The sequence below is a fragment of the Falco rusticolus genome, chromosome 7 (genome assembly GCF_015220075.1).
Source record: "Falco rusticolus isolate bFalRus1 chromosome 7, bFalRus1.pri, whole genome shotgun sequence".
NCBI classification, from domain to species: domain Eukaryota; kingdom Metazoa; phylum Chordata; class Aves; order Falconiformes; family Falconidae; genus Falco; species Falco rusticolus.
Window position 1 is genome coordinate 43,479,887 of NC_051193.1, and position 14,891 is coordinate 43,494,777.

At 37.2% G+C, this 14,891-nt stretch overlaps 1 protein-coding gene and 1 non-coding gene across 2 annotated transcripts in view; one reads left to right on the top strand and one right to left on the bottom strand.

Moving 5' to 3' along the window:
* The window catches only part of TDP1 (tyrosyl-DNA phosphodiesterase 1), a 45,403-nt gene that overhangs the window by 13,133 nt on the left and 17,379 nt on the right, over positions 1–14,891 (bottom strand). The window contains exons 12-14 of the mRNA XM_037395220.1: positions 13,535–13,601; positions 9,384–9,491; positions 7,825–7,927 (exon numbers count right to left, since the gene is read on the bottom strand). Coding sequence (XP_037251117.1) covers positions 7,825–7,927; positions 9,384–9,491; positions 13,535–13,601 — 278 coding nt within the window. The remainder of the gene's footprint in view (positions 1–7,824; positions 7,928–9,383; positions 9,492–13,534; positions 13,602–14,891) is intronic.
* Positions 501–582, top strand: TRNAL-AAG. The gene has a single exon. It is a non-coding gene; the product is annotated as a tRNA-Leu (tRNA).

The window sequence follows — 14,891 nt, forward strand, 5'->3', positions numbered from 1 at the left end:
CATGTTAAAGATGTAACTTATTTCAGCCTCTGGAAAGGAATCCCCAGCAGCTGAACAAGCTGAACATGAGTAAGAGTGAAGATGTAGGAGGTGAGAAATAGAACTGGAGATAGAAAGGGAAATGCAGTTCAAACACAGGACACAATTTTTTTTATAAACATTATTTTTTAATCAAGGGAAGCTTGTGATCTGTCAGCATCAGCTAATTTCTCCCTAAACACTAAAACTGTAAATGATAACAGCTGCTGCTATGTTGAGAACAACCATTCAACACATTCCTGAGAGTCTGCATCAGCACATCAGGCCAAGACCCAACCACAAAGCACAAGTACTGGAAGCATTTTAAAAACCAGACAAAAAACTTGGCAGTCAACAGATGGCAAGTGAAGAACAATTAACTCCCGAATTTGTATTCCACAGAAAACAGAATGCACAAACTGCAGAGCTAGTGGCATTTTTAAGTTTAGGAATATTAAGTGTGTGCAATACCAGTGCAACAGGGTAGCGTGGCCGAGCGGTCTAAGGCGCTGGATTAAGGCTCCAGTCTCTCCGGGGGCGTGGGTTCGAATCCCACCGCTGCCAGAAATGTTTTCACTGTCCAACTCTATTCAAGGTCTTTTCCAACCTGAACGATCCTATGATTCAAAGCCTTAACTTCTACCAGAGTGTCATTAACTTTGTGATCAAAATGTATGAAACAACCTGAAGAAACAGAACTATCAGAAATTGGCAGTATTAAATTGTCCGGCCAATAGCTAGAGCATGCTGTCTCTCGAAGTCTAAGAATGCTCAGTTATGTTTCAAAGCACTATCTAGTTTGTAGTCTATTTTTAATTGCAAACAAACTTCAGAAAATTCGGTTTCTAAAAATGTTAAGTCTATTCCCAGTCCTCCATTATTTTCATGTAAGACTAATATGCCACATAGGATGTTAAAACCACACTGAACCAACAAAACCCCTGACAACTGGACCAAGTTATCAAAAAAGTAGTTTTAACGCAGAATTAACTGCAGGGCATATACACAAGATAAGCACTGCAAAATATCAGATGACTGCGTGCATATAAAACAAGTACTAATATTTGTGTCTCTGACTACCACCTAGTTATCAGGTGTCCCTGCAGTCACTTTGCAGTGTAATGAAAGACAGACACAGTCCCTTTCCCCACTTTGCTCCTATATACACCATATCATGTGACTACTGACAGGTGACTTTTTTTTTCTGGTTGCCAGCCTGCACAATTAAGCATCAATATTAAGGAAACAGAGAGGAAAAGAACTGAGTACTCTCTTCAAAAATATGTATTGCTACACATTATTCATGTAAGTTTTAGATGAGCTTCAATTAAGTTGTGTTCCAAGAGGTCTGAAGCTCAAACATAAGACTGTCTCATACACACTGGCATATTTTACTACACCCACCTGTATATGAGCACGTATTTACATGCTTTCTATAAATTTACATAAGACAAAAGTTGTGAGGTCTGTAGAGAAAGCACTGTACTTACAGAAAGTATCTTTATATTGCATACATTGTCATTATGCCATTTGACAAAAATCAAACTAAATTATCACAACTTGCAACATTAGAATTGTTTCTCATGCTATACACTTCTGTCAATTCTGAATGAACAACTTCCTCATTCACTTGTTGAAAAACAACCTAACCTATTACGTACCGCTTTGTTAAAAAAAACCAAAAAACAAAACCACCAAACCAGCACGCCAGACTCAGTAGGTGAGAACATCATTTGTCACAGGTTTACATCTGGATCTGTTTCTCCATATTTATACTTGCATCTCATGTGTGCTTTTGTCCCTCCACTCACTACCCTCTCAACCCAAATGATACAGAAGAAAAATAGAGAACAGCAGTAAGAATGATCAAACAATCTCTACCCTAGGAGCAACAGGCTAAGGACTCTTCAGCCTAGAAACAGCTAAAGTCTGCAGAAAGAGTGGTGTGGAAAAGGTGATCACAGACCACATTGTTACTGTCTTTCAATGCGAAAAGGAAAAACCATCAAATGAAACCAATTCTCACAACACTCTGCTTCATGTGACATTAAGTTGTTCTAGCCGAGTTCCACACGTTGCGAATGCTAAAAGCTTACAGGCATTTAAGAGAATACACGAGATGCTTGCAAAGGAGGCTTCTAAGTCAGGAAGTCTTCAGGGATAAACTACTGCATACATGGCTGACCACTGTACTTTTCTATAAGCATCTGCTTTTGGTCAGAGTTTTGAGATGTTCCTTTGATATGACAAAGTTAAGCTTTCTTCTTCCCCAACAATGGATATTTTAAAGTAACCACTGTGACAAAAAGGGAAAGATCTGGGGGCTTGGCTCTACCATTTATAATGCGCAATGTATTTTCCTCAGCCAGGTCCTAGCCATTTATGCCCATTTTAATTCAAAACTTCACCGACTGGCCGTCTCCATAGGCTCTGGTTCCATAACCTGGCCAAATGCATGCTATCTCAATGTGATCCTACACTCACCTCCCTGCTCTCTGCCCCCTTGAACCTGCCCTTCCTATTGCTTCCTTGCATTAGCAATCAACTCATCATTTTGTGCTGGTTCATGGAACAACACCTGAAAACTTGTGCCATTTGGTTTTGGCCAGTCCAATCCAAGCTGGTTTAAAGCACAAGAAATGCCAATAAGCACCAGTGCCAGTACAACTAAGGCAATGAAGACAGCCATGCACAGGCTGGTGTCATGGTACAGCCAACTGTTGATGCAGTTCCATGTGATAAGGTAGGTTGGAATCTGGCTTCTCAAACGTCTCAAAGGAACAGACTAGCTTAGGCGTTTAATTCTCTAACAGACTGATCTGCTGAGTGAAACAGGTACAGCAACCTACCTGTCACCAGAATGTGATCTTGAGTTGCAGCAAAGCTTCACTATATATGTATTCTTCCTAGGCTGAGAGTCTAAGCCTGCAGCAGTTGTAGGTTTAAGAGAGGCCTCGAACAAACAAAAATGATTGCCACAATCCCAGTCTTGTCAGCATCCTTTCTGCAAATCTGAACTTGCCCTACAACTACTCAGCAAGATCAAGATCTTGGCTAGGTTTGTATGAGTAACTTTTGTGTTTTGATCTGCTGTACGTATAGAAATGAGATTATTTTACTCTTATGAGTAACTAACTACAATCCTGCTGAAGGCTCCTTCTGTACTGGATATTGTTACAAAATTTCCACAGCCTTTGATGACAAAGGATGGCCCAGTAGACAAAATCTTCATCTCTAGCAGTTAATGACACCTTTGAAAGAATGATTTTTGACAGTTAGACTTCTCAAAGGTCAGATCCTATCACTATAAAGTCTAATGCAGAGTATCATTAGACTGAAACACAGCCTTAGAACAGGTTATCTCAAGTTATGGAAGCTAAATTAACTGTCACCTAAAGATATTTGGAACCACCTTCTTTAAATGCTGGCTCCTAAAGCTGCATAAAGGAAAAACTGCCAGAGGTATTGGTGTCTACTAAAACATTACAAATGTATTTAATTAATGGAAGGCATGTCACTAATGACAGCGGTTTGTATAGATATACCTCAGGAACTCTTATCTACCATGGGCACACCACTAGTACATAACATAATACTTACCTTGGCTCTCTAGTAGCTCCATTTCTTGGACAGTTTTGCCAATTTTTTTCTGAACTCCATTGCTATAACAATCAACTGGCAATTCTCAAGAAAGAAATATCTTGGGTGCATTAAGCTATTTCTGGTTTTCAGATAAAAGATTGTTATGCATGCATCATAAAGGTAAGTTTACAGTGCAATAAAACACCAGCCATTCAAATTCTTGATGCCAACAGTTAATTTGTTTCCAGCAGTACTTAAATCACTTGGTGTTGGTGATTGATCTTGCCAATATGTATGTTTCTTGCACTCTGAAAAGCTGTTTGGGTCCCAAACAGCCCCACTCTACCCCCTCCAATGCTGCTTATTTACACTTCTGTAACTATGTTAAGGGTACAAGTGGAAGTTCAGTTTTGAGAATAGCGGCCCCTAGCTTTTGCATTTGACACTGACTATATTTAATATGTTGTGTTTATTTTCAACTTTAAAAAGAAATTACAAAGCAGCACAGAAACTGTATTTTCTCAAGAAGAAAATTGTCATGAAAAAGGTGGACACTCTCAAGATGAAAACTAGAACTTCATTATTGCTGTAAGGTTGACGGCTACACAAGTGTTACATAAGAGCACAATAACACTATTAAAGAGTCTTAAAGCCTGAAATCTTTTTCTATGGGAAAATCACAACAATCAGACAGTAGGGAGCAGTGGAATAAACTGAGAACAGACAAATCCTACTCCTGTAATTAATACGATTCTACCTTACAGGCACACTGTACAAGATTACAGTTCCTGCTCCCAGTGTATGAAATTATTAATTCTTCCTCCTTTTCGCTACTACAAACAATAAAGCCAAAATAAACATTTTTTCATCTGCTTACTTAATAGTCAAGTTTTCAGCAGCGGCCCTTCACACTGCAGGAAGTTTTCACACTACTTGCTGTTTCAACTAAATAATATAAAGCTATATAGTGATAGGTTAATTTGATCTTTACCTGAACATAGCAGGGATTAGAACAGGACCACCCCTGACTATCTTTGCCAAAACACTGATTAAAAGGAAAAACCAGAATGTCAGAAGTCGAGGATTCTCACACATTTAAAACCCACGTTCTCTGTGGTTCATTTCATGAACAGATTTAGAGTGAGCGTATGACTAGAATGCAGTAAAAACTGCTGAAAAGCCTTTAAGATTCAAAGCAATGCAACCACCCTCCCACACCAAGAATTATCTCTAGTCCCTAAACAGAGGTTTGGCAAAGGAGGGAGAAAAGAGGTTAAAATTTTGCAGTGTTTCAGTGGAACTTTTTCTCTTGTTACAGCAGACCCAGCCAATGTCTTTTTTGCCTCTCACCCTGATGACCACAAGGCATAAGCTTCATTAGGAACTGTTTACCCAAAAGTATTTACCAAACCGTTCTTACAGTTCTCATTACTATTAGAGTACTCGTATTGGACTTATAGCAGAACGTATCTCTAAATTTTCTTGCATAAACCAGCCTGCAGACTTCTGCTAAAAGCTGGAGCAGATGCTTAATAAGTATCCAATGTGTTCTCAATCATCAGTAAACTTAGCTTAGACACTGCATTTAAGTTTTGGTTATTTTGATGCAACAAGAATAAAAATACACTTCTATTTTTAATAATTCTCTATCTCTTAAATGACTAGGTGGATTTTACTCCAACTGCTAAGACTGAACTACAAGCAGAAACAATTTTGGTCTAACACACCTAGAATGATAAAAAAGTCATTAAGAGCAGAAAGGTTAACTAGTTTGCAAATAGGGTAAAGGCTTCAGATTGCTGAAATTTTCTAAGGTTCAAGTGTTTCAGAATCTTTTATATTTCTGATAAGTTAAATGCTCCTGAACAAATAATTCTGTTCATCAAAATGATATTAGAATGAAACTGAGTTATAGAAAAACTCACAACAATGAGATCAAAGGCATTAAGACTTACAGTTTTAGGCACAGGGAAGAAAAATCAAGATCTTTTTACATAGGTTTTGGCCCTCTGAAAATTATTCTGGTGATGCCCCCTCCCCTGCTCCACGTGCAAGAAATCTTGTGTAGAATGCAAGCAAGATTCAGAGTGGAATGCAAGCCAAACATTCTCACAAGGTTTCAGTTCGGGTTTGTTGGGGTTTTTTTGAGGGGCGGCCTTTTTTCCTGTTTGGTGGGTTTTTTTTTTCCTTAAAGCGAAAGTTTGGCAGATTGCTCAGATCTGAAACACATACGGTCAACTCTTGGCAAAAAGACTAACTCAATTATTCCTGATTTTCTATCTATTTGAAGTGTGTTTTCCAGAACTAGCAATGCATGGGAAGTCCAGGGTCAAAACAGGAATATTGAAATTATTTAAAATTACTGTACAATCTGGTGATCAGTTATGTTAATACAAAAAACTTCATTCATTAAGCACAATCACATCAGTACTGTATGTAAAATCTTTGCTTGACAGCATCCAGAAATAACAGTAGCCAGCTTAGAGCATTATTTTACCCCTTGATGTCAGCTGCTGTTAAAAGTAAAGTCTTTTTGCACAAATTTTTTCCTCAGTGCTTCATTATTCTGTTATTAATAGCTGTTTACACAAGTGATGTTTGCTTTTTTTCAGAGCACAGCGATATCAAAACCAATGCTTTCTACTATAGGAAGTTGTTGGATTTTTTTCTTGTTTCAGTCTCTGATCAATGCATTTTCTCTAAGTTTTCTTCCGCATAAAAACCATGCTGGAGAACAATGTCTGAAATTGTCTCTAATGTTCAGAGCATCAGAGACCACACTACTACATCAACTCCTTAATAAATGTTAAAGGAGTTGTTTACAGAAGTAATGAGTTCTTTTAGATACAGCCAGAAACCATCAATCATAATATCGTGATCTTAGGAGACTACAGTTATACAGTTACGGTAGGTAACTTTTAATATCATAATATTAGTAAATTTTCATTTGGGAGTATATCACTAGTCAACAGAAGCGAAACGTTATGTGAATATCTATGAATATTATCTAGGAAAGATGTATTCATAAAAAATATTTTTAAGGACTTATAGCATACTAACATTTCAGAGAAACTTCCAATTTCTCCTCTGGAAAAGAAGAAATTCCACAGGAACGAGTTTGAATGGTTTGTCATCATAGATTAACTGCTGTTGGTAACATTTTGGTACTAACAGGTTCACCAGAGAGAAGGAGGTATCAACAACAGGAACAAGAAGCTCACATCCCCACTATCGGGCAGTAGATCCAAGTACGACAAAAACAATCTAAACAAGAGAAGGAAGCTTTTTGTTGTCAATACAATGCACAATTAAGTCACAGGACTCACTAGCACAGGATTCTGTAGAGGGCTAAAAACCAGCAAGAGTAGTTTAATAAGGAACTTGATGTGTTAAGAGAATAAACAGTGTTGTAGGTACTAGCCATCATGGTCTGGATATAATTTTTATCCTAGAAAGCCTTTAAAGTAAATCATAGGGAACATATACTAAGAGATATTACATACATACTGTTATACCAAACCCCATGGCACCTGCCACAACTGCACTAAGACTAGACTACAAGGTAGATGGACCTTAGTTACCATGAAAACCTTTCACGTCTCCCAGTCCTCTGCTTCACACTAGAATAATAGTTACTTTGGGTCATACTTGTCTTCTACATACTGAGACTGCTGTCATAGGCCTGGAAGATACAGTCCTTCAGCTTTTAAATAGCCTTTTATGAAGATGTTCTTGGAGTTGTATCAGAGGTTTTAGAAGACACATTTGAGAACTCAAAGCAAAAAGTTTGAGAAAAGTCACATGGCTTTGCAAATGCATTTCAGGGAAAGAGCAAGAACAGCAATCAGTGCAACATTAAGAATTGTTTTTCAAATTACAACCCAGACACATCACTTCAATATGAATATGCACTCAGCCTAGTTTTAAGAAGCACAGAAGAGATTTGATCATCCTTTTCAGCAACGTTTAGTATATGTTACAATTTCAAAATATTTTTGTAATTTCAGTAACACAGAGTCAGATCAATACCAAATCCATATTTGCTGCGTAGGAAAAAAGACTGCTTCTATTTTAAAGAAAACCTTGTATAAACTCCACTTGCTATCAGCTTTCTAACCCAGAAATACAGAACCTAATAATTAGATTATTCAGTCATATTTGTACTCATCAATATTTGCATATTCTCAGTACACTCCAGGATTTATACTTCAACTATGAACTCACAAATGCTGAAGGCAAGAAAAGGACTCCGAGTTCGTAAGAACGGATCATCAACTGAGTGCCGTTTTTCTCCAGCGCTCCCCAAGCTGCCTTAGATAGATTGGCACTGCAAAGAGAAACAAAGCATTTCAGTGAGGCATAATCTTCATGGCAGAAAATGTTTAAATACCGCAGTTGTACCAATGCACTTCTGATTGAAGTGAAGCTTTACTGCTAGAACAGTTTTTTCATGAAAAGTGATCTGGGTGTTATTCCTTATTGCTATTTTTATAGCACAGTGGGAACAGCAGAGACAATATGTAGAAGGGTATCCGTACACCACATGGATAATTATAGAAGTCTATGCCATACAGATCTACAAGACAAATTCAGCCTTTTGAATCTTCCCTGCACATTTCAAAAAAGGAGGTTGATACTGGTAAATAGCTTGTTTGATGACTTTGGAAGATTAAAGGCTAGCTCAATTACGACTACCTACATTATAATACATTTAGTACAAAGCATTTTTGCAAGGGTTAAACAGTATCTTTTGCTCCTGGCATTTTGTTCTTTGAGATATTTATGAAAACAAATATTAGAGGTATTCTCGTTTTAATGTGTTATTCAGTACCATGTTGTAGATAATCCTTCATCAGTATCTGCTATGAAGTGTATCAATTTGGGAGTCAAAAAACCCCTGCAATTCTGTTGTCAAGACCTACTTCTACAGCAAAGCACAAAGCTTAAACACTACATTTAAACTGAGAGAAATACTGCATGCTTCTTTGATAGTATCAAATGATGGAATAGAAGAAACATGAGAAAAAAATAAAAGTGAATTTCTGAATTAGGTGGACTCAGCATCGCATCTGAATAACTTAAAACCTTTAAAAGCACCTTAATCACTACTATCATTGCAGGCAACTGTATTGATCAGCAATGAAATTCGGAAAGACAGAATATAAGAGTAAGGATGCAAGACCATCACCTATAGCATACAGGTTTGCACAAAAATCAGTTTTGGCAGAACTGAAACATCTGTATTTTTCATTCACAGTAAGACATTCTCCCCTCATGTCAAGAAATTTCTTGCTCCCTCTTTTGGCTTTAAAAAACAACAACAGAAGTACAAAGCTAGACTTCAAGCTAGACAGCTGAACAGCTCAGTCTAACAAAAGGTCATATTCCAAATACTAGGTATCTACATGTTTCATAATAAGGCAGCACAAGTATAAACTTTGGCTTAATACGCATCTGTTTCGTACAAACTAGCACATTCAAGTGCAGCATGTGTTAAAGAAATTTAACCCAAGGTTTAAAAATACTTATCACTTCAGTTGACGCTGAACCAGCCCAGACAAGATTTTGGTGACTACTGCCAACAGTTCCTGACTTAATCATTTCAACCTGCAGCCCTCAAAGGGGCAATAAAATGAAGAAACATTAAATATGGACAAAAATTCTTGTCACTACTTGTAATAATATTATGAGGATTATGGCAGTAATTCACCTGGACCTGCAATTGACAAGAACCTTATATATGACTTTTTTTTTTTGTGAGAGGTGTATGGTTAGTTGTTTACCTTGTAACTAAGAACCATGCAATCTTCTGGAAGTCAGGAGAGAGTCTCATGTATGTCTTAATGTGAGGCATAGCATGACTTCGACCCGAGACTTCTGCTGACCATTTACTAGAAAAAGAAAAGGAATTGTTTTCATATATAGTTTTATTTTAAGGCCTTAAAATTACCATACTACAGTGCCATGTTTTCAGTGATATTACCCTACACTTGTTGCATTTAGTCTCATTTCCCCTACAGAAAGGCTGAAAATGCTTTAACTGAATTTTTATCCTGAAATCTGATCTCAATAGTAGTCACAGGGCAGGATTTATTTTTTCTTGACAAAGCAACCATTTTCCTCAGGGTATCAGCTCTCCTAACAAGGTTTTCCACTCCTCCACTCCAGCTAGTACTCAAGAAACTGAGTCCAAACTTCCAGCCAGTATTTCTTCTTTGAAGACTACCAATGGTTATGCATTTAAACAAAAGAGCTTAGGAACAAATTAAATCTCACAAAACTCCTCAAGCTTATTAAAATTTGTTACACATGAAGTAAAGGCAGGGAGCAACGAATGAATTCTTGATACTGCCCTTCTTCCCTTTTCTATGCCCCTAAGCCACTGAGAAATTTGGGGGCTTAAGAGAATAGAGCTTGTATCTATATGTATATATAAAACCAGTTTAAAACAGCAAGCCATTGCTGGGGTAGTTCAGCATCAGTGTTACAGATCTAAACTGTAAGCAAGCAGTAAATATATGCACATAACTGAAGGGTACATAATCATGGTAGTATTTAGAAGCATTTTCCATTCGCAGCTCTTAGGTCTGACTCAGTCAGGAAGGAGGCTTTTAAATACATACACCTTCCTCCACCTAGAGACTTCTTTCCTCAGTTTGGAATATAATAGGCTCTGGTTCTGCGTTTCTCTAATTCAGCGTTCTCCTCTAAAAAGCAAATCAAAAAAGAATCAATCAGCTCTGAAAAGCCCTCCTAAGTGAACTGCGTTCATTTAAAAGCTTAAGATGACTGAAGTGGAAGGGCTGGAATTATTTACCTAAGTTGACTTTCAGGACTAACTTGCACATAGCTAAGCCAAGAAGCTTTGCCGTTCAGGGGTCAAGACCTACTTCAAGAACCCCATCCTGTGATGAAGGAAAGAAAACTGTTGCTGAGAACTGGTCCTGTATTCCTAAATGGCAAGAGAGGAAACACTGTATGCATGTTTGGAGCAAACAAGACATTTTTATATTTTGTTGCAAGCCACACTGAAGTCTGTTTCTGAAGAACAGACTAAGATATACATGATACAGAAACCTGTAAACTAAACTTGTGTTCCCCTACAGAACTCCACACTTCCCATACATACAGAGTATAGGGCTATACCTCAAGAATTCTTGTTAACAGCTTTTATCTCACAACTGACAGTTGAGGCAAACGTTATCTACGAGTTTAAAGCACAAAAACCCCTGGGTAACTCCAGCAACATTGTAAAAATGAAAGCCAGGAAAAACAGTAGAATTGGGAACCGAACACAGACTTTCTTTAGATCTATCTTGCTGCCTTACTGAGGGATAAAACTCCTCCCACTATTAACTGCAATAATTTTGAGCTACTGTCCCCGTCTACTGCCTTTCTGCCTCCTTATCTTTGACAGATACAATTAAGTACTGTGTTTTAGCAAGAGTACCACCACTTCTCTTCCATTTACTAGCTACAGTAATCTAATTGCAGTTAGTTTCAATTATAAACTGATTGAAACTGGTATTCCAGAAAGTTAAAATCAGAAAAGGGAGCATCTATTTCGGCCATATTTTCTTTGTAGGACAGCACAAATACATAAAGACAAGAAGGGAAAAGAAAGTGACTATGTTCTCCAACTGGGTTTGGGTTTATTTTTTCATTTGGTTAGTTGGTTTTTTTTTTAAGTCATTACCCCATTGAGAAACTCAGATGCTTTTAGTAAAAGCATTATTAACAAAGAAGTATTTAAGAAATGTTTTCTCTTCAGCCTAAAAGCTTATCTCCAGACTACATAATGACATTATAAACCAAAAGAACTGGAAGGGGTTTCAGATGGGTACAATATCACATTTGATTTATTCTTAATACAGCTAAATTTCAATTTCAACATGGAGCTTTCCTGGCATATTTTAGGAAAAAAAAAAAAAGCCAAAACAGATTACAAAAACCCTAAAGTAAAATTCAAGAAGTTGCAGAGCATATGTCAATATAACAATTTCAGGCTACTTCTAGCCAAATTGACTTAACACATTTTAAGCAGTAAACTTTTCATCAGAATGCAGCTGGCAGATGATGTACACAGGACTGATCTCATGTTGCAGTAAACCTCAGGCATGTTCAGTCTCAAGATAAATACCGTTAATTAAATGAAACTAGCTTTGACAAATCTTACAGAGCAAAACTACAGCTTGAGGTATGTTGGTTTGTTGGTTTAGGGTTTTTTTGACAGTTAGAGGTCATGGTACCATGTAAACTAAAAGCTCAAGTGTGGGGTAAGGAAAAGGAACTAACAAAAGCAGCAATTAACAAATCATTACGCACTGCAAATCTCTCCTTATCAATTAGCAATACTGAAAGGAAAAAACAGCAACCCTATCAGAGAGAAAACTGAACAAATTGCACCATTTACACAGTAGCTAATCTAACAAAGCGATCTAGTAATCATTTGGTACAATCAGAAAAGTAAAATCAACATTATGTTTAGTTACCTAATTCTTCTGAGAAATTACAGTTCAGAGCTGCATTATAGGTTAAATAGACTCAGCCAGCAGAAGAGACAGACAAGCAGCCCACACACATTACAAAAACTGTTTGCCTGGGGCAGAGGTTCTACCTCTTTGGGTGAGACTACAGGACACCACTTTCCAACTCCATTACTCTCTCCCTGCTTGTAACAAGGAGCTATTCCTTCTATTTAAAACAGCCCTTTTGTTGCCAGAGCAGGACCCTAGTATGCCCAATGAGACAGGTATGTGGGTGTTTTCTCATTAAACAGGAATAAATCAATGAATGATCTCATCAAGTAACATTCTGTACACTAAATAAGAGACTAACTGAAAAAAGCTGTATTTTTCTTCCAACAAGATTCTCATGAAGTATATATAGAAACTGAATTAAAACTGTATGAACACCCCCAGTTTTACTGTCTCCTCACTTTTTTAATCGTAACTGAACAATCTTGAAGTCTTGAACATCTTTGTAGCTTTCTTCCTTGCCGAATGTGCTCATAGAGCACACTTCAAAGGCAGGAGAAACAAAGCCTCACATGCTTTCTGTTCCAGTTCCATTCCTTGGACATGGATCAGCAAGGCTCACAGCAGCAATCACGTTCAGTCCAGAATGGAGAATGCTCTCTGCCACTAGCAATTGTATTCTCAGCCCTCTGAATATATACACAACTTTACATGCTATTACTTAGATATGGGGAAAGTATCTTACCAGAGCAACTCCCACCTGGAAAAATTAAAAGTTTCTGCTGAAAGGAATGGGGAGCTGTGGTCTTATAAGAGGTTACCAAATTATTATTTTTTTTTGATCTGTGCAAAACAACTTTTCCCATTGTTCTCAAAACATGCTTAAGTTTTTAAAAATTCAGCCTCAGGGAGACATCTGGCATGGAATGTGCTAGATTTAGAATTTGGCAAAATTAGTAGCATGTGAAAACAGAATTCTTAATGGAAAACGTCAGGCACCTTTAAGAGAAGATATTACCATGAGAGACTGAGAATTTTTGCACTTAAAAAGAACCCAAACACAAAAGCCTTCCTAACCCTGTCGTGGCTCACTTGAAATCCTGTTAATACTGATGCATAAGTGGGAAAGTGAAATACAACTGTAAAAAAAAAAAAAAAAAGAAAGAAAGAAGAGTAACATTATTCCAGTTCAGAGAAGGAAAGCTTAAATACAGAATCCAAAGTCTGGTAGTGGTCTCCATTAGCAACAGGTAAATAGCATGTTTTGACTGTTTTAGAGATAAAACCAGCAGATAAAAAACTAACAGCTTTTCTTTTAAGGAGTTGAAGAATATCATACTCCTGAATGCTTCCCCTTAATTTGCTTTTGAAACTCAAACATTACAGCATTGTAAGTTTAAACATACAGTCTAAGGAAAAAAAGAAAAACAAACAACAAAGCATTGAGCTCTACTTACTGAAAATAGGAATGTAGCCACAGCTGTTTCTGTGCTGTCTGTATACTGTATGGAAGCGAGCCACCAGCTTAAGGAAGAAATAGAACATGTACATTTGTTTTTTGAAAGACATACTAGAAGCAGCTTATTCCTCCAGATGCTTGCTATCTATATTATCTTCATTGCTTATTTTCAGAAAATGGTTAAATGCTCAAGTAATATAAACTAGTATGTAGTTGGATGGGGATTTTTTCCTCATTCTTGTAGTTTAAGAAGTTTCTAAACACTACACAGCAGATTTACGCTAAGAGAAACAATATACAAGCTATAGAATTAAGTACTTTTATAAGACAGATATTTATGGGTAATTTTTTGTTACAATACCACTTGATATCAACAAATCAGAATCATTACTCATACAAGCTAGAGGGAATAAAACAGGCAACTTTCAGAAAAACCCCAAAACAAAGTAGACCACCAAAAAACATTTTAAAAAGCAAGAACTTCTCTGATGAAATTATATTTGTATTGATTTGGTCTTTGGCTAAGGCACGTTGTGATTTCTCCAAATGGATTTAAAGAAAAAAAGTCAGCCATGGCATACTGAGTTATATTAGTATTGTTTATTACAAACATGATGCAAAACCTACTGCATTCAACCTGTCCTAGAAGATACCATTGAGACCTGTTACAAAAGCTTTACGACTCTCAGGAATGCACTAACTGCACGAGTCCATGGAGCTGTTCATGTGTACAAATACAGAGTTAAGTAACTCACCAAGTTATTTCACAATGTGAAAGAAATTACAGTAAGAAGTCATTGCACTTCTTACCATTTTTTTTTCCTAAAAGTTTGCTAAACAGATGCTGAGACAAGCAAAAGTATTTCAAAAGACCCTAACTAACATCTATAAATGCACTGGCTGCAGTTTCTACATTTGTCCAACCACCACTCAATTCAGATGAAAAAGAGAGCTGAAAGCATGCCTGCTAGCCCTGTGTTCAAATTCTACCAATTGTTAGAAGAGTTCAACACCTACTCTACTTCATACTACACAGGAGTACAGGTATTCAGCTTGGAACAGGAGCACGTGTTTATGAATTCACCAATGCCAAAGAATTACTGAATTGTTGAAGCTGGAAGCACCCGCTGGAGATCACCTAGATTAACTCCCTGCTCAAAGCAGGGTCAAACAGAGCATATTGCTCAGTACAGTGTCTTGTCAGGTTTTGAATATCTCCGAGAATGGAGACTCTACAACCTCTCTCTCCCAGCAACTTTAAACATCAGAAAACATTTTTGCTATAAGATTACACTGGAATCTCCTTTATCTCAATTGATGTCCACTGCCTCTTGTTCTTTCACCAGTCAGCATGT